Source organism: Nylanderia fulva, unplaced genomic scaffold (genome assembly GCF_048542155.1).
Source record: "Nylanderia fulva isolate GAGA-0341 unplaced genomic scaffold, ASM4854215v1 Scaffold6, whole genome shotgun sequence".
Classification (NCBI taxonomy): domain Eukaryota; kingdom Metazoa; phylum Arthropoda; class Insecta; order Hymenoptera; family Formicidae; genus Nylanderia; species Nylanderia fulva.
In genome coordinates, this window is record NW_028190698.1 from 438,664 (window position 1) to 465,970 (window position 27,307).

General features: G+C 37.4%; 2 protein-coding genes across 2 annotated transcripts; both read left to right on the plus strand.

Annotated features, from left to right (window-relative positions):
* Positions 1 to 134: 134 nt before the first annotated feature.
* Positions 135 to 3,665, plus strand: LOC114944488 (U-scoloptoxin(01)-Cw1a). The gene is made up of 5 exons (XM_029320382.2): positions 135 to 322; positions 635 to 706; positions 2,681 to 2,803; positions 3,161 to 3,262; positions 3,362 to 3,665. The coding sequence occupies exons 2-5, from the start codon at positions 635 to 637 to the stop codon at positions 3,437 to 3,439; spliced, it is 375 nt and encodes a 124-aa protein (XP_029176215.1). The 5' UTR covers positions 135 to 322; the 3' UTR covers positions 3,440 to 3,665.
* A 2,793-nt stretch (positions 3,666 to 6,458) lies between these two features.
* On the plus strand, positions 6,459 to 27,221 carry LOC114944468 (uncharacterized). The gene is made up of 8 exons (XM_029320357.2): positions 6,459 to 6,816; positions 15,562 to 15,608; positions 18,419 to 18,555; positions 19,641 to 19,856; positions 22,599 to 23,278; positions 23,398 to 23,600; positions 23,696 to 23,867; positions 24,271 to 27,221. The coding sequence occupies exons 2-8, from the start codon at positions 15,569 to 15,571 to the stop codon at positions 26,090 to 26,092; spliced, it is 3,270 nt and encodes a 1,089-aa protein (XP_029176190.2). The 5' UTR covers positions 6,459 to 6,816; positions 15,562 to 15,568; the 3' UTR covers positions 26,093 to 27,221.
* Positions 27,222 to 27,307: the final 86 nt, after the last annotated feature.

Below are 27,307 nucleotides of genomic sequence, written 5' to 3' on the forward strand. Positions count from 1 at the left end.
AACATCCCTCCTTCTTTCGCTCTGGGATCTTCTCTTTCTCCGTTCGTCTGATGTGGGAGCCCCAAGAAAGAGAGACTCTCAAGAATCCCCCCTTTTTTCTCAACCGATGTCTAAAGCCATATATATACCACCACCTCGTAGAGCAATCCTTTGAGAAAGATACTTTGGAAGTAGCGTCACTTTGTGAACCTGAAGCACTTGGGATAAATCATCATTCGTAAGTGCAGTGCACAGAAAACTGGAAAGACAGGGAACACGAAAAGATAAATGATCACCACGCAGCACGACACTGCGGACTAAGGGGACGAGCTTTTTCGAAAAGGTAGGCACCTGTGACTTCATTTTTTATCTCATCTCTAACGGGAGTTAACTTATCCCTACTTTTGTTCCCAAAAAATGATCCGCTGCAGCACTTTAAAATTATGTGACCGAGAATTGACAAAATTAATGTATTCTGATTATTTCAATTTTTCACGCACATAAGAGAAAAATTCTAATATCTTTCCTATTTCTCTTAATTATTAAATAATCAGGTCTTGAATTTTTCGATGATTTCTTAATTATTAAATAACCAAGTCTTGAATTTTTTAGATAATATCTTAATTATTAAATAATCAAGTTTTGAATTTTTTAGATGATTTCGAGGTATCAAGTACTCTGCGCTGTTTTGCTTTTTGGCGCGGTTTTAATCTATCAAACAATGGCGGTAAGTTAAAATTGTGTCAATTTTTTCTCGCAACACATAAACCCCCCCCATTCCTCTAAAAACTCAAAAATAATACCGCAGTTGTCAAAAAAATTCTTGTTACGAATCCACGAAAGATTATATCTTCAAACAATGATTGCTCAATATGTATGACATTGTGGTGGAAGGTATTTCGTAAATACCCCACTTTTACAAAACTAGCACGGGGGATTAAAGCACCAAATTATTATTTTCATCGCAGCTTCCCACGATGTATCGCGTAACAATAACAGAGAGTGAACCATATCTGCACGCATCATCTTTTTCCAGGTGGTAACATTAAGTAATTCATTAATTAACTTGTGTTACGCGGTAGTGCTTTCTCGGTTGTATACGAAATGCCTCGTTAGGCGAAGTCATCCAAAAGCACTCCAACCCATGAATACTTTCATCATTTCAAGATTCTAAATAAACATCAATCTTTCCATAATGATAACAAAAAATGTATCGCGTGAATACTTTTTCTTATCTTATTCAGGAATAATCGAAAAGCATTCATGCATATTTTTTTATAAAATATATTATACCTAAATTAATCAATTTAAATTAAAAATACGCGTATATACATATATTCGGATTTACCGTATTCGATCTTGCAATTAGAAGACATATTTCACCGGAAACGACAACCGTGGAACCGATGAAAATCGGGATAGAAAATAATAAGCCGAGAAGTAAAGGCAGCTTCAATGCCGCGAGGCCAACAAACGGAAAGATAAGATACTTAATTAATTTTAGCTCGCAGTATCCTGCTTCCACACGACTAATGCATCTTTCGCTACATCATTTTATAGCAGATACAATAATTCAATTATTTATTTGTACGAGCAAAATATAATATTTAAAGGATATTTTATATCTTATTATCTTTCATTAAAACGCATACGATTTTAAATCTTTTTCTACATGTCACATTTAAAGGTAAAAGCGCGTAACGAGAATGGATTCTTTTAATGCCGTTTTCTATACCCGAGCATTAGAATCACCTGTTAGATTCGGCACGGATCGAAAGAAGGGATACATTTGCATACGTACACGTGAAATCGTAAACAAGAGATCGTATACAAAACTATGGAGATGTGCATCCGCTTGGGAGGAACAATGTAACCCGACTTCCGGCCAGACATTGGCACGTGCACGCACTGAAGGGTCTCGAGTCGGAGCGGCGCGTCGTGTGTTGCAACCGCCTCTTTATTCCTTTTCGTTTTGACTGATGGCCAATTGCGAAAAAGATTCTATATCGCGCTCTCCTTCTAGGCTCGAGGTGAAAAACACGAGGATTGTTTCTTAAATATGTCATTTGATAATGCTCATTAATTATAGATATTGATTGCAGACAAAATTTAGATTTCTAGTTTTGTATCATAATATTTGCTCCAAAAAAGCACGGCAAAAATAATCGAAGAATATATATATTTTTATATATTCGTGACGCGTAACTGCAAGCTGTTAATAGTAAAATGTAATTGATTTTAAGTGAAATAAATTTTATGAAATTTATCGACACGTACATCAATATTAATGACTCAACGTGCGTGCTCGCGTTAAAGAAAGAGGAAATGCAATTTATAGCGTGTATCCTCATTCGTGCCACATTCCATTGTCGAGATGATACGTGTTGAAATGTATTGTTATTTGTTTCAACGAAACAATAACGGCAGCTACGTGATTGTGCTTTTCCAAGTTTCACTATTTTCACTAATTGTTTCGATGCAATCATCGAGATTTGCAATGGAAATTAATATGTACTGCAAGTGCAATTTACGATACTGATGTAATCGTTACGCGACAGAGTAAAATCACAATAAAATCATAAATATAATCATAACAATAAAAATGTTTTAATTCTTTAGAAAAATAATTTTCAAGCAAATTAGTCACGACTTAAAAAAATCATGATTATCTATGACACGCATAATCGTTGGTGCATTACAGCAAGTGGACGGTTACACACCTGGCGTGGACTATCCAATTTACAACTCGGTGCCTTTCGGACTCGCGTTTACCTGTGGAGGAAAGTTACCTGGATATTATGCCGATCCTGAAGCCAGATGTCAGGTGCGTCCATATGGTCACCGAGCATAGTCTCATTTCAATATTCGAGATTATTTAAATGTATCTGCGCACACGTGCGTATCATAATACTACCTGCTGATCTCATTAATAAATATTAGAAAGAACGAGCTAGCTCGTATAACAAATTATTCTTAAATTAAATATTTGCATATTTTTTCTCTGAAAATTTAATTATAAAATATTGATTGTAACTTATTTTAAAAAATATATATTTATGTAATTTTCCTTTTGCTCGCAAATTTAAAATAAAATGAAAAAATTAATTTGTAAAAAATGCAAAATATTTATTGTCATCTGATAATTGGATAAAAAAATGGATATTGGTATTTGTGATTCAAGGTGTGGCATTGGTGCTTGCCAAATGGACGTCAGTTTAGTTTCCTTTGCCCAAATGGTACAGTCTTTAGTCAATCGACTCGCGTTTGTGACTGGTGGTTCAAGGTAAACGTGTATCTCAAATTTTGAATAATTTGACATAGATATTTTCAAGACATTTTTAATTGATTTTAATTCTTTTTCAATTATTTTTCTTCACTACAGGTCGACTGCGCTGATTCACCGAGACTTTACGGCAACAACGACGAGCTCTACAGAGATGTAAATGGGAACAAGATTTAACAACTTCTATATTTTAATTAATAGTTAATTGTGTATATTAATAAATTTTTTATATATAATTTTTCGCGAACGCAACGCTATCCGAAGTATTATTCTACGAAGTATGTGAAGTACTGCTACGTACTGAATTCCTAACTTGCCGATACAGGAAAGTAATAAGGATGTCTGCTTTATTTATCGCTGTTAAATAAAATAGAATTTGCCCGAAAAGGATTAGAAATTTTCTACAGTTATATAAATCGAATACTAATGTTTTCACGAAACATCATTTCATTTTTAGTAACATATGTTCCTGCTTTCTAGCTACACGCTATATAAAACTTTCGCGAGAAATGTTAATTTCACATATATATAGATATACCAAAAAGATATACTATAAAGAAATCAGAAATTAAATAATACAACTTCTATTACAAAAGAAACGATAAATTGATTGCAATTAACGAAGCGCTATTTGGAGCATTAAATAAAATTCACGTCGGACAATTTCTTGGCATGATTGGACAATAGAAAGTGAGAGCTCGTCGTGACTGACCAGGCGAACCCCACCCTCTTCTCTATCTTTCTCCCTCGGATACTAACTTCGACACTTAACTGCTACACTTTTCCATTTGCGTTTTGCATGCGTGTCTCGTTATGTGAAACAGCTTTTCATCCTGTTTCGCAATTTCGTCTCATCGATCCAAGAATGCACTCAACTTTATACAGCTTATCACGTTCGTGCATCATAATAGAAAGATCGATACTTTTATTCATTAGTGGAGCCATCATCATGATGGATTCAATTATCATGTTTTTCGCATAAATACACATATTTATAGAATTCCAAGGAAAACATGATAAACACTCTTTTAATTGAAAATGGCCTTATAACGTGATGAGAGTAAAAGTGACGGGAAAACTCGGCTCCTTATTCTTTTTATGCATTTATAATTATATGGAGATAAGAAAATCGCAGAGAAAACTAGAATATGTATATTAAAATACAAGAGGATGCCAGACTTATATATCGAGATATAAATAAAAATATTAGACTGCGAACAGGCTTCTTATATATTTTGTATATTAAAAAAATTAAAAAAAAATCTATATATAGCACTCTTGCATCGAATAAAGCTGCAATCATAAAACTTATTAAGGACGAAAATTTTTCAACCAATGCAAAAAAAATCATGCTAAACCTGATTTCATATATTTGACCTTCCGCGCAAAGAAAGACCACAATCGCGAACGAGTACAACGAGCTCAAAAAAAGAGGAAAATGAAAAAACGAAGAATGTCGTCCTTGGTCGTCGATGATAGAGGAAGAAAGGACTCGTCGACTTCTCTCAAGAGACTAAGAAAGCACCGTGGATCCCGTATAATGAACAAAACCTGTGACACGAGGCCAGACGCTCCTTTCTTTGTAGTAAGCAGGATCCACTTTACGTAGTCGATTATTGATGAGACTTCAAATCCCCCTTTCAAGTATAAAGAAAGTTTATTTTAACATTTATATTGCGTTTAATTTGAAATTAAATATCCACTTACAACACAAAGACACAAAGATTATATATCAAGAATGGGAATTTAGCCTTAGCGAATAAAATTGTAAATGTAAATTTAAAGTGCCAGATTTTTTCAATTTAATTCAAGAAATAAATAACCTTTAATATAAATGCATCCGACTAAATTAGTATAATTTTTTGCCGATTATTATGTAACCAATGTAATGAATTTTTCGCATGATGTAACGGCAGGAGTATAATATTTCTGACAACCAGTTCCAAATGATTATTACGCTTCCCACATACAACGCAAACGGGAAAATCTTCCCACATATAACGTGATTGGCGTATCGTTATTTTCTTCAAATGTCATTAGAAGTTGTTGATAAGTAGCATATAAATTCCGCGTGCTTAATGTTGTATTAGTATAGCGTTTTAATCCCACAGAGAGAAGAATCTAATGGAGAAGATCCGGTTACTCTCTTTGGTATCGACGACAACATCCATTTGATTCGCGCGACCGTGAAGATAATTTATTGAAAATGGAAATCTTATATGCGTGATATCTTTACCAGCATTACGAAAGACGCATCACTAATTGGAGGGAAACTAATTGGAAGGAGCTTCCTATACACCTCGTTAGGATTCACGCGATATCCTTATCGATTGAAAAGTCAATTGAGACGTCATCTGCGACTATTTCCAGCATTCATTGTCGAGATATTAATGCTCGACGTTCCACTTTCACTCGACGCATCTCTGATTGATCTTTCATGCGTATATATCCATCCTTCCAAGTGTGCAGGCTGAGTTTGCTCAGTGACAGATGACGAAGGGATCGCGGCTAGCTTAGAAACCCCTGAAGGCAATATAAGACCTTTGATAAAAAGCCTCGATAAAGACCTATCTCCACTCCATTTGTACACGCATATATTTATCATGACAATAGGTGTCGAACCGCTCACATTAGAAATGTCATAAAAAATTTACCTGTATACAAATCGACCGATTCTAATCCACTCCCATCTGTCATTCAATTAAACCTAGATCTCTCACGAAGCTCGAATATAACAGCGACACTTAACTCGTCGACCGCATGCATATAATGGATCGACAATAGAAACGAAACGATCGCGGCTATAATCATCCGCATATATGTCATGTCCGTCGTAATTATACGTCAAAACGGCTCGTTGTAAATGCATAGAGTCGGAGGAGATTAATCCCGTCGCCGCAGCGCGAGAACAAATATCACGCAGCAATGACCTTAACAATTCGATATCGGGCCCGCTTTCCGGGCTGCGAGTGTCTGCGTGTCTTTCTTGTTCTGTCAGGTGGCGACGCAGGTGTCTGTCTTTCTACGTGCTGTGCCTATTTGCGCGGGCCTTTCTCTCTCTCTCTCTCCCTCTCGATCCGGGGGCCTCAAGTCCCCGAGAAGATTACGCCAATGCTCGGATCGGGCCCCAAAGACGCCAATGCGACTCCCTCCTCCACCTTGTCGTCGGTCGTAGAAAGCTCTCAACCAGACGATGGTGGTCGGAGCACAACGCTCCTGCTGGTGGCTTTTCCACTTCCATCGCGCAGTCTTCTGGCCGGACCGGACGCCGCGATCTCGCCCCGCACCCGCACGAAAAATCGTCTCGTCTTGTCTTGTCTCGTTTAATCTTCACGGTCCCGCCGAAGAAAAAAAAAAAGATACCGAACGACGAAGATTTTCCCGGGACGTCAGTTTCGCTCGAAAACGGAAAGTGCTCGTATCTGTTAGCTCCTGTTCTCGTAATACGCGTAGAGTATATACACCTGTGAATTTGCATTTCAAAGTGCCAGTCGATGTGAGGACGGTGGTTTCATGAGGAATTAGCGAAGAACTAGCGGAGCCGAGAGAGACAGGTTTGGTCCTCTTTTTATTTTCGTTTTTTCGCGCAGTTTATACGCTATAAATTATGTTCCCCGCTCTCGCAGGGGCTGCGTAATCGAGGAGAGCGATTTAAAAAAAGAAACACAAACTTCGATCATACTCCGTTTCGGAGTAAGGCTTTCGCGGCTCTCACGATCTTGCGAAATCTGCATAGTGTTAAATCGCTCGTTCGAGAAACCGTTTCGATCTCCCGGTGAAACGCACGATGCGTATATATGTTTTATTAATTTCAAGCGCGCGATATTACAGTTTGTTTCATATTTTATATACGCGTTTCGCTATTAAAAAGAAAGCGAAGCGCCGCGATGTTTCGACGAACTTAATGAAATTTGTATTACCTCACCGACCCTAATCACAGTGTTTATTTAAAAAGAGTTCTCAGCTTCTGCCGGCGGTCAGAATATTATTGTTCTCTTGCGACAGTTCATGTAAGTTGGCCCCGGATGGAACAGCCTTAAAGGAAAACTCTCGAGAAATCCGAAGAATAAAGATTAAGATACCATTTATCTCTGATATATTTTCACTCACCTCAGTTATTTAATTATACATACATCATTATACCATTATATTATTATATTATTATAAATCTAATAGTACGTTCATCTCTGTCTGTCTAAAAAAAATACAACGACGTATATGATGAGCTCGAGTCATCCGAGTGAATCGAGGAAAGGATCTACAAAAACGCGAGCATTAAACCGAGCCGCTTCGGAGATCGCAATAAAGACAGGACTTTCGCTGCTCGTCGCATCCTGCGCTCTTCTTCCTGATCGTTCTTGCATTACCGATTTTTAAGCGATCGCGAGACGACGAACGAGAGCGAAGTGGTTTTATCATATCGAATGAATTTGTCACATCCGACTTTCCACTCGATCGATGATACGCGAAATCGAAACGATCGCCGCGCGAAGCGTCGCCTGAAAAAAATATCAAGCAAAAAGCATTAGCGCGATACACTCTCGATCCCCTTTTGCGCGATACATTTTCTATCGCGAGTAGTCGAGCGATATTGCGTTCTCCGGCAAAGTCACGAATTTCTAATCTGCTCGTAGGGGAATCGCGAGTAACGAGAAGAGAGTTCGCGTTCGGAGAGACGTACACGTGCGACGAACGTTCACACGCGCATGTACACCTTCACATTCGCAACGGCACGCACGCATCGGGCACGCACGGTGCACTCGCTCCACGAATCTTATGCTCGATGGAAACTTTCGTCGGTCTTGTGGTAATTTATTCCTATTTATCACGGCACAGGAAATCAATCATACGCCATTGCCACGAAATTGCGAGAAAAGTTTTCGTAGGCGAGTGAAATAATTAGATAATTTAAGCGCGGTCGCATAATATGAATTGGAGTAAAGAGAATTTTTGAAAAATTCTTCAAACAATTTCAATCTGAGAAAATACTCGCTTTAGCGATTTAATTCAGACGAGACACTTCACGAGCGAGACTTAACTTTCAATTGATCTCACGATAGCAATATATCTCCTCTTATCGTGGATTTATCTAAATCGAGAATTCATCTCGCTCGTATACGCAAGTTAACTTGCCACGATCGATCGCTTTATCGATTAGACGGAATAAGTTTTCCGTAACCTCGACGATCGACGATATACACCACCGTTCTCTCTTTCCTTGCCTCTCTTTTACTCGTGTAATTCATCGTCTCGCTTCGTCCAACGAGTTCTAACGCGTCCACCACGTTCACTTTCAATCGGTGGATTCCGCGAGGCGATTGTATACACGTTCGAAAGTGAATTTAATTTGCGAGAGGAACGCGTTAGACGCGACACGCCTTGCCAACTCTTCCCCTAACGAGAGACCCATCCTTTTTTCCAAATACCCTTCTCGCCATTCAGATTTTACGCTTAAACCACCGCGATATATTTTCATCGCACGTCTCTCGAATCGCTCAATTTCAATCATTAAAATGAACAAAAATCCAGAATTAATGACATATCACAATTAATATCTCAACGTTCGTTCAACTTGCGCAGATTCTCCTCGTTTCGTCGTATAAGGATACCTTAAAGTATCCGTCTGCATTTTCGGACAGGCATTTCAGGCTCACGAGGGACAAGACCGCAATACGCGCGAGAATTTTCGCCGCGCGCGAGAACGTTGTCGTTATGTAATTAAAAAAAAGTTTCGTAATCGCGCGGTCGGCTCGTTCGTCTTAGCGCCGTCGATGGATCGACGACGGAGGGATGCAGCAACATCGGCGGCGAACACGTGCTTCTTTTTGAATGCGCCGTTTGCGGGACAATCTTTTTCATAAACAATATTGCACAGCGCCACGACGGCGTTACGACATAATCCATGTCGCGAGCAAGCGCGAGCAAGCGACGGTCGGCTTTCTCCCGATACGCCGACGGAAAAATAAACGAGCGACTTCGCCATAATCGAACGCCCGGATAGTTTTGCGATTCGCGTGGTTTGCGACCGCGAACGAAATTCCATTTTAGCGATCCGTCATTAGCGCCGGACGGATTCGCGCTAAAAAAAAAGAGAGAAGTATCTCGGCGATCAACTCGGAGGAAATTCTTGTTGCTTGAATGGTAAAATAATATGTGCCGAGGAAAAAATATAACGGTGAAATATATCTTCGATTTAACATGCCTTTTAAATAATTACACGAGAGATACGGTTACAAATGGGAATAAATAAAATTTGGATCGCTAATGATGACATTGGATGGCTTAATAATCTCGGTAATTATTACCTTGTATCCTCTAACGCGCGCACACATTTCGCTGTAAATAATGTCTTGGAAGATATAATCGCGTTTGCGGAGAAGAGGATGAATAAATGATTGAGAGGATAACCCGAGCAAAGGTGTATGAGTTCGGAGAAGATATATATGCGTATCTCAGAGTAGAGTGCAAATAAAAATGGCAGCATGCAGCATCTGTGAAATCACTACTTATCATTATCAAGTAAAAGACTCGTCAAAAGTCACTATATTGATGCGAGGCAAAGCTAAAGTTCACGAATTTAATGAATGCTTGATTTGAGACTGACCATCGTTCCTGTTAACAAACATCATTTTTTGCCTTTTTGATTTCTTCGAGAGGATAATGTCGTCACGTTTCGTAGAAGTTTGAGAAATGAATTGTTGGTGCAACGTGTGAATCTTAATTGTTTGATAGAAATCAGACTTTTGAAAGCTTGTGACGTATCGCCCGGGGACAAAACGAAATTTGAGCCATCAGCACTTTCATAGTAAGAAAACCAGACCAGTGATCGAATGCGTCAGCCAAAAGTATGTCACACCTTTTTTGCGCGATATGTGACGATGTTGCGAGAGTTTACTTTCGATAAATGTATGTATTTAATTATTTTGTAATGGAATGTTCGTGTACGTGCGTGATCGGCAAAAGTAATAAAATTAATTTATAATTATTATTATACAAACGAGATATATATATATATTATTATACCAGAATTATTGCGACATTCAATCGTATCCGTTGCTTTCATAAAAGTTACATATACGTAAAAAATTACAATAAACTGTAACTTACATAAAGAAATTTATAACGCGGTAGGAAGCGCCGTGCCGTAAAAGATCTCTTATATATGGACCCCCATCGATCTCATCGTGCCCTCTTCTCTAACGAACAATCGTTCGCACGGAATAGGAAGAGCGGGAAAAAGATGGCGGTGAAGCACCGGCTTCACGACACATTAATCGCGCTAATTATACACGAAGCACAGACTTCTCTTCTTAGGGGAGAAATTCGTAGGAGGCAAAACGCGGCGGATTCGTCTGATTTTTCTCTCCGCCCGCTCTTGAATAATAACTTTCGAATCGTTTCGCTGGATATATCAAAAGATATCTATCGCGCGTTATTAACACCTCGCGCTTACGTAAAAGCCTCGTAATGAAGCGTTCAGAATTATTAATCACGTTGATGTTATATTAATGTCTGCTCCCTGAAATTCAAATTGTATGTTAAGAACGCATATCAAATATCCAGCTTTTAACACGCAGATTTAGGAAAACCGCAAAATTCTCTCTTTTCTCATAATTATCTATTGTCTACGCATATATACATATTTTATATTTGTTGTATAGATCTTGCATAAGTCAACAAAACGACGCGAACGATGCTTTACGGTCGAATGAGTTTTATTCCCAGCCGAGAGTGAAATTATTTGTTTCAGAGCCGGTCTCTCGTCTGAATCGGCAAGAATATTTTTCGATTGATTCGATCGAATGAATTCCGAATAGTTGGCCAACAACAATAATTTTTTGACAAAAATTAAAAGGTTTCACTTAGTGTGTGCGGCCGAAAAATTGAAAATGACATTTTAAATGTAGAAAATTAAAATTACAATCGATAATAACATTAATAAAAATACGCGATTAATTTGATAAGAATATCAAACGATATCGCTTTGTTGCGCAAAAGTTGCTTTGTGATAAATGAACCTGATTATTTTAATTCCTAGTCGTTGAAGCGTACGATAAACTTCGTGAATGTAGGTGTTACAAACTAATTTAAAAATATACCACTACAACTAAAATCTGCGCGCGTATATTTATTCGTATTAAACTTGTTTTACCGCAAAAAAAAAGTTCTATATATTTTCTTTATTCGTAAATTAGTAATATGTTATATTATATTTTATGAATAACTTAATTAACAAAATATGTAGCCTCACAGAAAATTTATAAAATTATTGAAAAATTTCTAAATTCTAATGGGAGAAATCGTTCTAGCGTTAGAACGAAAACGCGATATATTGACGAGATAGAACAAAAATTACAACACTTAAAAATATTCAATAGTTTATGAAAACATGACAAAATTAAAAGATAAATTTCTATTTAAAATGAATAACGTTTCCTAATATAGTTTCTTTCTGTTCATATCAAATAGAAAGAAATATAAAAATATCCTTTTTCAAAATAATTTTACAAATTCAACTATTTATAAATTCAACTTCTTTAATTTAATTTGCTTTTATTTGGCCTTAAAAAATAATTTCTAATTTATAAAACTAAATCACAAGATTGTAGCGTCACAAATTTTATTTTCCACTCTACTTATCGTTTTAATGTTCTGAAATGTAGAGAATATTTCTATACAGGTATTCCTATATTTAGACATAAAGCGCACGTTCAAGCTTATTTCTATATTTAAATATGAAGCCCCATAAGTCAAAAATTCTCAAATATATATTCATAATATAAAAAAAAAAATAAAAATCGATTTTTGCAACGCGTGTTTACTTCACTCTGGACACAGCTGCGCAGAATCTCGTTTTATTCGTATCTCTCGGAAATCCTCGACGCAGCCCTGGCGAGCGTCCAAACAAGTTCAACGTTTCATACTCTACACACAACTACATAGTAATCTACATAATTTACGAAGGATACTTCTTACGCGCACGCACGATCAACAGCTCCCGTTGCGATTATTAACGTTTGCTCTGCATATGTTTGCCTTACACAATTGCACACTTTCTACCTACAAGGCAAGCAATGTGCTTGTAACTAGTGTAACGGATACTCCACTCTATGTACGGATAGCATGATATGAAAATTAGAATGACGAGATGACGTTATGCTCGCGATCGATTCAATTGATAGATTACAATAAATCTATTTTAAACAGACCTACTTTAAATATCGCATTGACGCGCGTCGTATCGTGTCTGACTTAATCCGGCTTTGTTCACTACTTTATGGGAAAAACTCGCCGCAATAAGATCAATAATCTTTCAAAAACATTCATTACTTCATTATTGCGTAAAATATGAGTTATTTATCCTTTTTATTAGAAATAATAATAAACAATAAAAAACTTCTGCCAAAGTTTCTGATAATATACACATTTGTATCTTGGTTCTTCCTGATATTTAAATTCTAAATGTCAATCACCAGCTATTTATGTAAATTATGGCTTCAAGCGGTAACACGATAAATCACTAAGTCACTTTTAATTATAGAATCCTTATCCAAATTACAGTTTGTATTTTCGACATTTACAATACACGACATATAATTTTATCTTATTTCTGTATATTTCTGTGTGTAAATCACAGTAATTCCCGTTAACGAGAAAAAGAATGATAATCTCGTAAGGCGAAGAAAATTTCCGTATTGAGCTTTCGCAATTTACAGCATATATAGTCGCATCTTTTAATTAACGTTTCTTCTCATCGTATCACATTACATTCGATATTAGTCGTATAGTTTTTTCTATCGGTCGGCAATTAATTCAGTAATATGCCTCGAAGCGAGCATTCGAATAGCACGCACGAGGAAATGAAAGCCTGTTATTTCGGCGTACTGTTTTTGAAGGCTATCGAGTTTTGTAACCACGCCTTATTGTTAGCGCAACATTCGTTCGAAAAATTGTGTTTGTCACAACTGACAGCTAGAAAAACGCATAAAAGTTCCACATAAATTATTACAAAGGAAACAAAATTACTGACTCAAAGTTGCAAATATTTGCTAGAATGCTATTATTTATTTGGAATAAAAATATGAAAAAATTGTTCAATCTCTTTTTAATAATTCTTTCATAGTTTATTCAAGAAAAGAATTAAAAATCTTTGAAACATTTTACGCTACGCACTCGCGAAGATTAATTTAAAAAGTCTAATGAATAAAGTAACTCGTCGTATGAGCCATCATTTCCGGTGACCTTTAATAAGCATGGTTGACCGTTACTCGTATGTCGTAATATAACGTAATTTACCGTAAGGTAACGTTATACAAGTAACACATTCCACAAACTACTTGACAAAGAAGACATTTCCGACAAGAAAAACATTAATAAGTGATAAAAGTCGCAATGTAATGTGTTTAGATTGTATTATCTATCTTCTATTCTTCATAATGCATAAAATAGAATCTTTAAACAGTATGATAATATTTTCTAAAGGTCTCTATTTTTTTCCTTGGAGTACAAATATGCATCTGCAATAATCGTAAAACTACACGATGCCATATAAATAGACAAAGATTTTAAATATTGACGGAGTCAAGTAAACGATAATAAATTGTATATACTATTATGAAACGTAGTAAAATATTATATTTTTCCGAGTGAAAGAAAAAAATGTCCGAATATTCGTAGATCTTGTTAAGATACGGATTTCATTTGCACAGCTTCCGGATAAAATTAATCTTCTTAATCTGGGAAGGATGGTTCCCATGCCGCTTGAGAACTCGTTCGCGTTGTGACACGAACACAAGGAACAATTACGAAAACTTGTGTAACCGAATAATATACAATCTTGTGCGACTTTAGCAAGTGCAAGGAAGAGAGAGTGGGGGACATCCTCTCTCTTTCCTTCTTACTTTTATAGAAACGATAAAAATCTATTGTGAGAACTGGAGCGCGATAGCGCACTCTTAATTAATGCGAGCATGTACGCGGTACACCGCGTGCGATTGGCTCGAGCGTTCCACATTTCTGTGCGGAAACTGAGAAGAACGTGCACGGAATCGTATCTATTTACGCTTGAAAATCACGTACCGCCTTTCTGCTTAATTAAAGGCGATAGACCGGAATTGCATTCTATTGTGTGTATTTTGTTCAAATCATCTCGCGCGTCGGATTCATTTATATAACCGCAAGATATGCATTGCACGTATATAGAGCGATCTTTTATTTATTGGCGAAAGTGTCAAATTTATCAGATTCACTGCGATTCAAATCTCATTAAGATCGTCGATCGTACACAAATTGTATAAATTTTAACAAGCATATAATATATATGTACTCGTGGTGTATAATGTATCAAGTTCATAAGATCTAATTTGATGCTGAAAGATTGCAAGGTTTACTTTCACCAGACAACATGAAAAAAATAAAATCTTAAAGGCATGATGCTAGTACAGAGTGCAAATTATCGACAGTGATCGGCACAGTCCGAAAAATAAAGATCATATACGAAGAAATAATTTAAGATACGAAAAGAAAAACATTTTTTTTTAAACACAAGTAAATTGCGCCATTTATGTATGCATGTAATATTCAAGAATCTTGTAGAAAATGTAAAGATTCTGATGCAAATTCAAGATTCAGAGAAAGGATATTCGATATTCTTATCAAGAATGTAATATCTATCGCTATACACTCGCGTAATTATATTCCAGCATATAACGACTTATTGAGTCAATAGACATTATCGATTATCGCATCGAGAATCTCTTCCGAAAGATTTTATTAAGCAGATGCGTGCGTTGCAGAAGCATACCCTCTAGTAATTAAACATTCACAACCGCTACTACAAAGTCACACCCGATATTACGTGATCGCGCATTTATATAACACCCGCATTATCCTTGCATTATATGGTTAGCAGTGGTGACAGCACAGAGAAAGTTCCTATCCATTCCCATATGCTCGAGAACCTCTACAGTCTACGACTACAGTGCTAAGGTTCTCTGCTTTGATTATATTCACCGATTTACAGTGCTGTGTGATTACTTCTCGATACCCTGAGGAATTTGACTGACATTTCGGAAACAGAAATTTCTTTCGTCCTTCAGGACATGTTGTGTAAAAAATAGACAGACATTAACAGCTGAGATTATAGAGATGAAATTTTAATGATTTTATATATATGAATTATTTATTCACTCTTTCATTTATTTAATTCAATTAATTATACAAATTTAATTTCACATTTTTTAATTAAAGTAATAAATAGACTATTCCATGAACTAATACGATTAATCTGTTTGTTTCAGTGCCAACATGCGGGAGAAACGATGGCTGCTGCTGCTCGCTCTGTACGGTAAGCAGAGTTTCTGGAGGATGATTTTTCGCTTCTCAACGATCGTGTTTCCCCAATACTAAGCGGAGCTTGTCAGCGGGACTTTTACTCGATTTCTACTATTTCTTGAAATCCTGTTTGTGCCGCTCCGCAGAAGAAAGAATCTCCTCTTGTCCATTTCACGATTCTCTTCCCTCTTAACGTTGTGTCTTCAGTATTTTTGGACTTTTCACGGCCGCAGTGGAATGCCGAAGAGGCAGTATAGACGACCTTCTACACCCGGGAATTTTAAGTCGCGCACGTAGATTCTCACCGCGACTCCTCGTGCAATGCAAAACTTCCACGACGAGCAAATTAAATTGATGGATAATTCAAAAATATTTAAACTGAAGATAAATGATTATTTTTGAAAGCGTATATATTATTATATAAAAGTGAAATAATTAATTTAAAAATTGCGATAAAAAATTTCTCTCTTATTTTGTCACACAATCGCTGAAAAGCTAAGTTTTGAAAGACGATTTTGATGTATGATTAATCAAAAGTGCCGAATGCAAAGAACACTAAGAGCCTCGAATGTTAAGTGGCAAGATTCTTATTAATCTCTTTCATCTTACGTCAAATATACATTTGGTATTCGCCTTGCGATCGTGGCTGCATGTTATTCGCAAAAGCATTTCACAGAGAGGTCCCACGAAGAAAGGGGACCTGTCGTGAATGTCAAGAGGATCATTTTCTTTGTCTCGCCATGTGAGACATGTGACGAATAATCTTAAGTCCAAAAAAATCTTGAGAATCCAAATAAAATACTCGAAACGAATACTAACATCAATCGTTTTATTGTAATATGATAAAAAATCCAAATCTAATAAAAATAGAGAATTTCATGGAAACTAATGCAAAAAGTGTCGGAAAAAAATTACTTTGTGGTTGTTTACGGCACGATATAAATGCGTACGACGAATTCAAATCACTGTCGATCTATTTTCCATTTGTAATATTCATTAGAACGATCACGATTTAAATTGATTATTGTTAGCATTTAAAATGCTTTCTTTAAGATCTTTAAAATCTCGCTTTAAAATTACGAAATAATTGAGAAGCTGCTATTCTTAGCATCGTAAAAGTTTTATGATAATCATATAATGCTATATAAACTTTAAAGGCGATAAAGATAACCAACGTTTAAGCACTAATTATGTATTAGGCGCAGACGTAGACGTGAATGCATCTCGTAACACGAGTAATTTCTCTAGAATTTCTCAATGAGAAGAATCATAAGTAAGGTAAAAAAAAGACGTGATCGGCGTGAAGGGCGTCTTCGAGAAAAGGAAATGTCAGATCATTCCCATTCGATTGAAAATCCGTGTCGCGGAATAGACAATTGGATGAAGCAAACATTTATATACATAGTAATAGTAACAATGGTGATTTCGTCAGATTTACCGTAACTGTATCTATGAAAGGGGAGCACGCCCACGTTAACATTTCCCACAAACAGAATGCGAGCGCGTTCTCATAATTCATTTTTATACAATGTCGACCTGTGTAGCACGGTTTGTTATCGATTGCAAACCCTGGAAAAGTATGATTCTGTTACACGATCGTCGAGCCCACATTTTCAACATCACTTTCGAGGACGTCCACTTTCCGGCCCATAAAGTCGCGTTCACGTGGCCGCAGTCCTAATCAAACACGTTTTTCCGCATGTATGCGCACCATATATTCGCGAATCTATAGAAGAGTGTCGAAAATAACGGGAGCGAGAAACATAAAACGATCGTAAAAGCAACGATTACGAGCATTATAAAAATGCTTACTCGGTTACTCGCAATTATTTCTTCATTTTAAGTATTAATTATTAATTCAATTGATCAAGTATACGTAGCATTTGTTAATTCTCGCTTCTCTTTCCTCGAAAAACCATACCAGCGTATCAAATGTAATATATTCTTAGAACATGAATTACTGATTATGTTCACGCCTATATAAAGTTGTGCGTCCTCGGGGATAAAATATAAAAAAGCTAGAAACAATCTTTACCTTAATTCACACTTTGCAAATTATTCACTCCTTATGTCTTAATTTCCTCAGCTGCTAGCTCTCAAAACAGCCTTGAACTACTTCAAAACAGTACAAATGTGATTCAGTAGCAAGGTCTACGAAGCCTAATAGTTGAAAATAGCCGCTGGAATTTTTCTGATGTTTTTACTCATTTTAAATAATTCAATATTAACGTATAACATAACATAAAATAAAAAAAGAAAACTAACTTATATAAAATAACGTAATAAAAGAAACTACATTAAAGAAAGAGAAAGGAGAAATAATATAAATCGAACAATAAAAGAAATAAATAAGAAACAATTGAAAAATAAAGGTCAAATGTTAATGATAAATTGATTGCAGGTCGATACACAATATATTATAAGTTTGTTACGTTATTACGTATATGGTTCGATTGTAAATCAACAAAACGTGGAAAGGAAACGATCAATAGACAGCCTTGATCCGTTTAAGAACAATTACCCAACCGAATGCACTCGCTCTCAGCAAGAGAAAATTACAACACTTATGTTAGATTCTCACAACACTTCACGTCCAAGTTTTGCAACGCCGACGCTTCTCCGCGATTTACGTAATCCACGGATACGTACTGGCCTTTTTCCTTAATGTATCGGACGGCTCATCGGGTCCATCGATACTTCTAAGGCAACCAAAACGAACTTATTTACCTCGAACCAATTCGTGATTCAGATTGCGCTCGCAATTGCTTCAATGATTTTTAAATCAACGTTCCCTATAATGAGATTGCTTTTTTATATTGGTAGGAATATTACTGGCTCATGTGGTCTCCGCAGCACTCAAGACCAGACCGAAATTCAAAATTGCGACAACCTCCACGACGACCACCACTACCACAACCGAGGAACCTGACGTGGAGGAAAATGAAAACGCAAATTCGGAAGTATGTATTTAAAAAGAATTATCATATAATAACTCACAAAGCAAAAGATAATTTATTTTCAAGTATTATCTAGTAGTCTTTAGTAATTTAATAATTAGCCAATAAATTTGAATTTTATTTTAACATTTACGATTGATCGACTTTACATCATCAAAACGATTGAAATCGATATAAATGTAATAAATTCAACTTTTAATATTAATAAATGTTTTATAAATAATACTATATATAAATTGTGCATTTCCATTAAAAAAAGCAATTAAATTGAAATCACGTCTAAGTCTAATGTAACTAGATGTAGCAATCATGTTATTCATGTTACGCATACGAAATACAATTGTCGAAATATTGCAAAACCGATTCCACAGTTACTTTGAGCATTACATGTGTACCAAATGAATTCTGATTTCGCGAAACAGCGCTTCTTCATGAATAAAAAGAGAACCTCGCAAAAGATACGTACAGACGAGTGCAATAGACGTAAATTAACCTAATAAAACATCTTACAATCAAGATAGCTGCTTTATGACAAGCGTAATGATGCAATAAATATTATGCATTGTGTTCTAAATAATATAAAAAATTGCAGTACTGTCTTATAAAACTTGCATGCTACGTAAATTCAATTTAATCGACTCATCAGTATCTGTATCTGCGGAGGCGCTCAAACACTTCCATTAATTTATGCCCCGGCGTCAAATCAATGAACGTTAAATTAAACTAACGCGCGTCGACAGGTTCACCTTCACACACACAAACGAGCGAATGTGTCATCATTAAATCGAACTCGAGCGTTCATCGCTAAGCATTATTGCACAGCGGCTTCTTCAAGCGTAAAATAACTTTTCTATCAGATACTAGTCTGTTGCGAATGTGCTCTTCCGTCTACGGAAATTGTTATTACGACAAAATCGATGCTCGTATTTCCCGCAGGAAATGAAAGCTATTTTCATAAAATGTGACATAGAGGCATATAAGTTTTATATTAAAGTTTTCTAACTTTTGAAATACTCTCTTCAACCTGTTAATTTTAAAAATGATGAAAAGTTCGAGATCTCAAAAAAAATTGTAATTTATTTTTCCAGACGACAACAGCTGCAATCGAAACAAACGGAACGACCGGGCACACTTTAACAGGAATTCCGCAAATCGATTACATATGGGATCCGAATCTACCGCGCGAGTTAAATGGATATAATCTCAGTGATTATCCATTCTATAATAGCATACCCGAGGATATTGACTTCAAATGCGACGGCCTGCACGATGGATTCTACGCCAGCGTGCCGCACAAGTGCCAGGTAATTAGTTTAATGATACTTGTGTTGCAAAAATCATATCTAATCGGAGTGATATCAGCGCAATATTGTATCTTTGGAAACAGAAAAAAGGATTAGAATCGTAGCGCGTGTAATCTACGTCGAAAGATGTTTATTACACGATCGATATCTTATAAAGCCTCATCGCTGCTACTTTGTCATTAGAAATATAATTAGTGACAATAGAAACGATAAGCTAGAATTATTTCTTTGGAAAAAAGTTGATGCTGCGGTGACAGAAAAGTCGGCGTCGCCTGAATAAATTTGAAAAGAAAGATCTCTTCTGGCGATGTCTCCGTCACGTAATAAACAGGTGTCAATGATCGGTGAGCGTTACTTCGGGTTTATTGACGTTTCTAACGCCAGCGAAAGACAGTAATCACGATCCGATTCGTAGCAGTGATAGCATCTATAAAGAACTTGATTGATAAGCATCGATACCGCGATGCGAGCAGCCATGAACGAAAGCGAGTTCTCGAACGAGATGCGAGTGCAAAAAAATGCGTATCGATTGAGCACACTTTTACCAATCATCGCTGAGAGCGATCGTTTCACCGTGAATCCTGGCATGACGGGATCGGCTTGAAAAACGACCGATTGAGAAATCATCGTTGCAACGACGCAAATTTATTTGCCTCTTCTGAATGGAATTAAATTACTCTTCTGATATAATTACCATATACCTACACATATAAGAATGATGATTACTGCAACTTCATATATATATATATATATATATATATATAGAGGGAACAAGCGTGAGCGAGAGAGACCTGACGTAATATTTATAATACAAAATCAAGAAGATTAACGTCGCGTTCACCGTAATTTAAGTGACGGCAATTTCTATAACGATACACCCGCGCATAGACAATTAATGCTATTTCCATGATAATGAAGGAAAATTTATAACAAGTATAATAATATATATTATTGGTTGTACACTCCCTACTAAATTTGTGCCGTGATAGAAGATCGTCATTTTCGAAAATTCAAATAATTGGCGGTACCATACCATATTATCACGTCGATTGTAAAGGCAACAGAGCAAGTGCGAGTAGAAATCGATATCGAAAGTGAAAAATGTTTTGCCGGCCGCAATAACAAGGTCGTCGTGGAAAGAAGCCGAGGAAGAGGACTTTCGTGGTTCGCTACGCTTCCCGTCCCTGACCGTTCCGCGATTCACGTGCGCGCGAAAATCCTATACGATTGTGAAAGCGAGGGATTGCAAGGCAGCCTCTTTCCGATGTACTCGACTCGATCATCTCTTATCGATCATTTTCACGGGGCTGTAGAGCGAATGTACTATTGTCATGCAAATAACGTATAGAGATTCGCGAGATTCGCCGGTCGAGATCGCTATGGCTCTCCATATATATGAGACGCCGTGTAAAAAGCCATCGAAAAGACGATTTACATCATGGTGCTCAGCTTGCAAAGGATTTGTCACGGAAGAGAAATTGGGAAATGAGCAATTAATTCGCCGTGCCGGCTTCCTGCCAGGAAATCACTCGCGATCGCTTGGATTATTTTCTGATCTTTCCCGTAGCCCCGAGCGAATTTACAATTGTAATGGCCCTGGTGATTAATGCTCCCGAGCTGCATGATCGATATAGAGCGTCTACGAAAACATGGAGTTTGTAACTCACTGACGAAACTAAGGACGCGAAAGATTGTATACGCAAAATATACTCGTCGAATCAAGAAAGACGCGTTCTGAATAATTTTAACGCCGCATTTCTAATGCAAATAACCGCTATTTGTTTTCTGCATTCGGCATAGAGGAAATTCTGACAAACGTTTTACCAACTTTCCACCGTAAATTCTTCATAGAATTGAAACTATGAAGGTCCAGAATTTCCGGGAGAAAATCGGTGTTTTACAAAATAAATTTTATGCCGAAAAATGTTTTATCATATTTTCAAACGCATCTTCTCCATATATAATTCAATGGTAACAAACTAGAAGATAATCGGAACAAGGATATATTTCTAGCAAAAATTTTATATAACAACTCTAACTATACTGAAATTATTCTACATCGCGCGAGGCTCATTAAACGCGCGATTAGGCATTCAATGATCGTCTGACATTTACATGGCGAGTTGAGTAAGATTCATGATCTATTATTGGAGGAGATCAGCCAGCCCCTTCTTTTTACGAGAATTTCAGTGAAACGGTGTCGAACGCTTACCGAAAGGATGTGCTCTAAATGATTCTAGATAATTCCCCAGATAATTCACTGGCGTTTGTGCGTTCCAGATAATACAACGAGCCCTCGCACACTAATGACTCTTTTTTTCTTTGTCTTTCTCTCTCTCTCTCTCTACCGCAGGATGCACATTTATGCGACTCGATGCAATTATTTGCCGTCGCACACATGCACCAGCCGTGTGAAAGCTACATCGTGGCGTGCGGTAAGATCGTGCTCGCGTTCATTCGCGGTGAAAAGTGTGCTAAATCGTCATGTCGACGTTTCGTTATCTGAAGAAGACGTAACAAATCGAGAGTTAGATTCGCAGATGAAAATAAAAAGGAACCGACAAAAGCATCTTCAAAAATCTCGAAAACCTGACAGCCGACTCGTCGCTCGCTTTCACTCGACCGATTCGATTTCAAACATTCGTCCATTCGTTAAAATATATTTCGCCGATCAGTCGTTATAATAATATCAGCGTGTCGTGCAATTATTTTAGTACCTCGCCTGAATGTTTTTTTTTCAAGGTCTATCATCACTGTCTCTTCGGCACTCGCTACGACTTCCTGTGTGCCAACTTCACGGCGTTCGATCAGAAGACCTTCATTTGCCACTTCGTGTCTGAGGTCGATTGCGCCAACTCCAAGAAGTATTGGCACAGAAACGATGCTCTTTATCAAGCTACTACGACTACTACCACTAGTACGACTACTGTGACGCCAATTACCGCGTCGACTAGTCGACCGGTCGTACGTGACCGAGTTCCACCTAGAAGGAGACCACCGGCGAGAAGAAGACCCTATGATTATTACGAGGAAGACTATTACGACGACGAGTACAGCCGTCCGTTGCGAGACTTCGCCGATCGAGACGAGTACGATTACGAGGATCGGAAGTACAGGCGTGACAGGGATCGCGAGTTTAGAGACCGGGAACGCGATCGCGACTTCCGAGAAAGGGATTCGCTACCACGCGGCAGAGACGATAGGGATCGAGACGCCCTTAGGGACAGATACTCGGGTAGAGGCAACAGAAGAGACCCACCGAGGTCGAGAGATCCACTGGAAGATGACGTGAGACCGCGGGGAAGAAATCCGGATCAGGTTATCAGATCAACGTCGAGGGAGGTAGACGAATTAGATGTGTACGATAGACGAACGGAGTCGAGAAACAGAGATACCGATGATCGAAGATATCCTGATAAGAGGTGAGAGAGACTTGTGCTGAAAAATCTCTGATATTTTAGATATGATAATATTTGATCATATTTTTTCTATCTCGTATTGTTTGAGTAAAATATGTTTGCAAAATTTACGTTCATGCTAGGTACAGAGATGATTACGATGATAAGGAACCTGTAGCGCCTTCGGCGAGTGCAACGTCACCCAACGCGGAAGGTCTGGTGAAACCAGCTGCGCCTATTAGTTCGGTTTATGCAAGACCAAGAACGCCGCCCAAGATTAGGCGACCGGTACCACTTTCGGAGCAAGATAGATATGCGTACAAAACCACTCCCGTGCAACCAACAGGTAAAATTAATCTCTCTTCAAAAAAAGTTATTATATATATATATATAAATCACTGTTTAAAAAAAATAATAAAAATTATATTTATATAATTAAAGAGGAACCACGACGACGACCGGTAGATGCGACAGAGGATGATTATTACGAGGATGAATTAGAAGATATTAGACCGATCAGGAGACCGCTCAGAAGAAGACCTTCGTATAGGGACAGAGAAAGAGACAGGGACAGAGATTTTTATGAAACTCGAGATAGAGACCGTCCCCTCAGGTAAGGTAACGTACACGATACCGATACAATTATATTCAATGAACTAAACTCTACTAAACACAAATCATATTCATATACATATATAAAAAATACTAAATTAAAAAAAAATTAAACTGTTATCTTGGATATATTAAATTTTAATGAATATAATTGTATGAAAAAGCTCATAATCTTCATATAATAATATCAACACATACACATTTTTAACATACAATCGTTAATAATATATTTTTCTATTAAGTTCTGATATAAAATTGGAAAATTGCTTTTTAATAGACACAAAATAAATTTGCTGTAAAAATCAATTTACAGAAATTTAACGCGACCATTAAACTTCACATTAATCGTTCGTTCATTAATTAACAATTAATGATAATAATTAATAATTTTTTCTATCTCGTAGAACTCGTTATCATTCACCGCCGGAAGAAGTACGACTCAGAACGCATCAGGATCGCTCAAGGGATCGCTATTACGATCGAGACAGGGATCGTGGTAGGGATCGTGGAAAAGATCGCGCTCCCGAGAGATCCTCGGATCGTGATCGAGGAAAAGCACAAGATTCCGAAAGAACCTCGGATCGAGGAAGATCACAGGATTCCGAGAGATCTTCGGATCGCGATTCGCGCGGAAGATCGCAAGATTCCGACAGACAAGAGCGACCGTACTCGCCTCGGCTTCTCGATCGCGAAAGAGACGCCGACCGACTGCGATCGTCTTCAAGATCGAAGGATCTATCAGAGAGCACTGAAGTATCCAGAAGACCGAACTCATACGATCGCACAACCGAGAAAACTACCACTACCACAAGTACTACAACAACAACTACAACGACCTGCTTACCGGAACAGCTTATTCATAAGTCTGAAGTAGACGTCAAGGATGTGGTAACTGATCGATCGGAAAAGCCATCATATTCGGAACGACCATCCAGACCCACTCAGACACAAAGCGATCGTGTAGCGAGCGATATTCAGGATTATCAGAATTACAGAAATTTGTCTGGGCAATCTCAGAGAACGTCTCAGCAAGCAGATTATCAAGACAAAGATCTGGAGAGTAAAAACGAACAGGGTCATCATCAGGTCACGTATACAGACGAATACTCGTCAGAATATTACGACGAGCCGCTGGAAGATCCGTCTCCGTCTCCTCCTCCAACTCGAACCGCTATTCGAATCGTGAAGAGGCCTTTCTTGCCATCTCGAGGAGGTAATTCTAATCCGAGAGGATTGTTACCGGTCGGCTCCAAAGCGCCGCATTTACTTAGAAAAGAGGAAGAAACAACCACTGATCACCGAATCGCTTTAGGTGAAAACGAACAAAAGAGTTATTACGTACAAGAGCAAGAAAATAACAGAAACATTAATCATCAAGAATCATTGAAATCGGACAACAAACAGTACGATGTTTACAAAACCATACAGAGCGATCTTCAAAAGAAGCAGCAACAAGATGAATATGACAGCGCATTATTTAGACCTGTATTACGAAGACCGATTGAAAAGCATAACGAAAAAGTGGAAGAAGAAGAGGTCTCGAAAAGTCCGGAAGATCTGTCGAACTCTTCCAAAGGACATTCTACTCAGAATCAATCATACGATTTACGCAATCATCAAGATGAAAGTCTAACGTCCAAGTGGACGGAGGATTATTCGAGCGACAAGTACGCGAATGTCGGCAACGTGCAAACAGGTTCTCCGATCCGTAGCAAAGTTAGAACCGGCGTCGAAACTACGCCGAACGCCTACAGCTCGACGTATAAGAACGAGGACATCCTACCTTCGGGACCTGGCAACAGCTACAGAGCCAAACAGAGAATCAATGAAGTAACGCATCGACTTCAGGATATTCCCGAGAGCGAATACGACGTCACTCTAAACGACGCTCTGACGCCGACCTTAGTTCAAGAAGCTAATTTGCCCAGCGGATTCGTTCTACCTATTCACAGGCAACATCTGGGTAGAGACACCGTGCTACAACCTTCCGAAAACAACTACAAACTCTCCAGACCGATTAATCATCAGCATCAGCAGCAACAGCAGCAACAGCAGCAGCATTCGCATCAACAGAAATCGTTCGTTCCGAGTCCTCCATTCTTGGCAACGAGCCTTAACAATAACGATCGAGCTCGAACGATGTATTACAGAACACCGGAGGCTATACAGATCAGCGGGGCACAATACAGGCAGCAGAGACAATGGCAAGACTATACCGTATACTGATGGAATATATAATAACATCGTATGGTATATCGTTGAGGGAGAGATTTAAAATTTTATCTTGCTTCACGAGCGTTAAAGCGACTAATTTATATACTGCCACCGATTTATCGGAAACTTTCTAGGAAAGACACTTTCGTGGAAGAAACGGCACTCGCTTGTTTCTTTTATGAAACTAGCTTTCCGCGGACAGATATCGCGCGTTCGGCACTTAGCCTTGCTGTAATCAAAGATGATCAGTGTCTTTCGTTCCAAAGAACGCGCGACATACTCGTCTCGACGCGTCGCGCCGCTCTGAGAGTAGGAAATAATCTGTTGTAATAATAAACGATTTTCAATTAGCTATATTGATAGTTCACGAGGTTTTAATAAAATGATAAATTATTCATTAAAGATTAAAAAACAATAGAAATGAGAGGACAGATTATTATGTAAATTGCGAAATGCCACGCTATTTAGAAAGGAAAACATAATTCAAATGAAAACAATGAGATATTAATCATCCTGATACTTATCGATGCTCATTATTATTCACGCACATTGCAATAAAAAATGAAAACAGGATTAATATTCAATGATAACATTGATCATAGATAATTTGTTCTGAGAAATGTTTCGCTGTGGAGAAATTCTATATTGTATGATTAAGATCCAGTTGTAATGATCTAATGATGTAAATGCTGCAGAAAAATGTCATATAGTATAAGCTCGATATTTCCTCTGGATTAGTAACGTGATACAGAAAATACATTTAAAACGTGATACAATTTAATAATGAATTAATTTGCGATATTAATACAGGTTACTCATGATATATTTAATCGAAATCGAAATCTTCATTGGAATGTTAGAGATGCTAAAAACATTTATCCCAATTTTATTCTTCTTAATTTCGAATAAACTTGTAAATAATTGTCTATCCTATATGTACATTCATTATATTTCAAGTTATACTGCAACTAAAAATGCGATAAATATGCGATTTTTTATAAAAAACTGTATACATTAAATTTTATCGTGTGTCAATTCTTGATAGATATTGTATTACTAGCGGATAAGTCTTCCTGAGCGTGTATCTTGTCTTAAAGCTATGTCGATATTTACGTATGATATAAAAGAGTGAGGAAATATACGTACCATTGTGTTATTCATTGTGTTACACTGCCCCTCTTCATGGACCTTGACACCAATCATAATATGTGTGAATATAAAAAATAA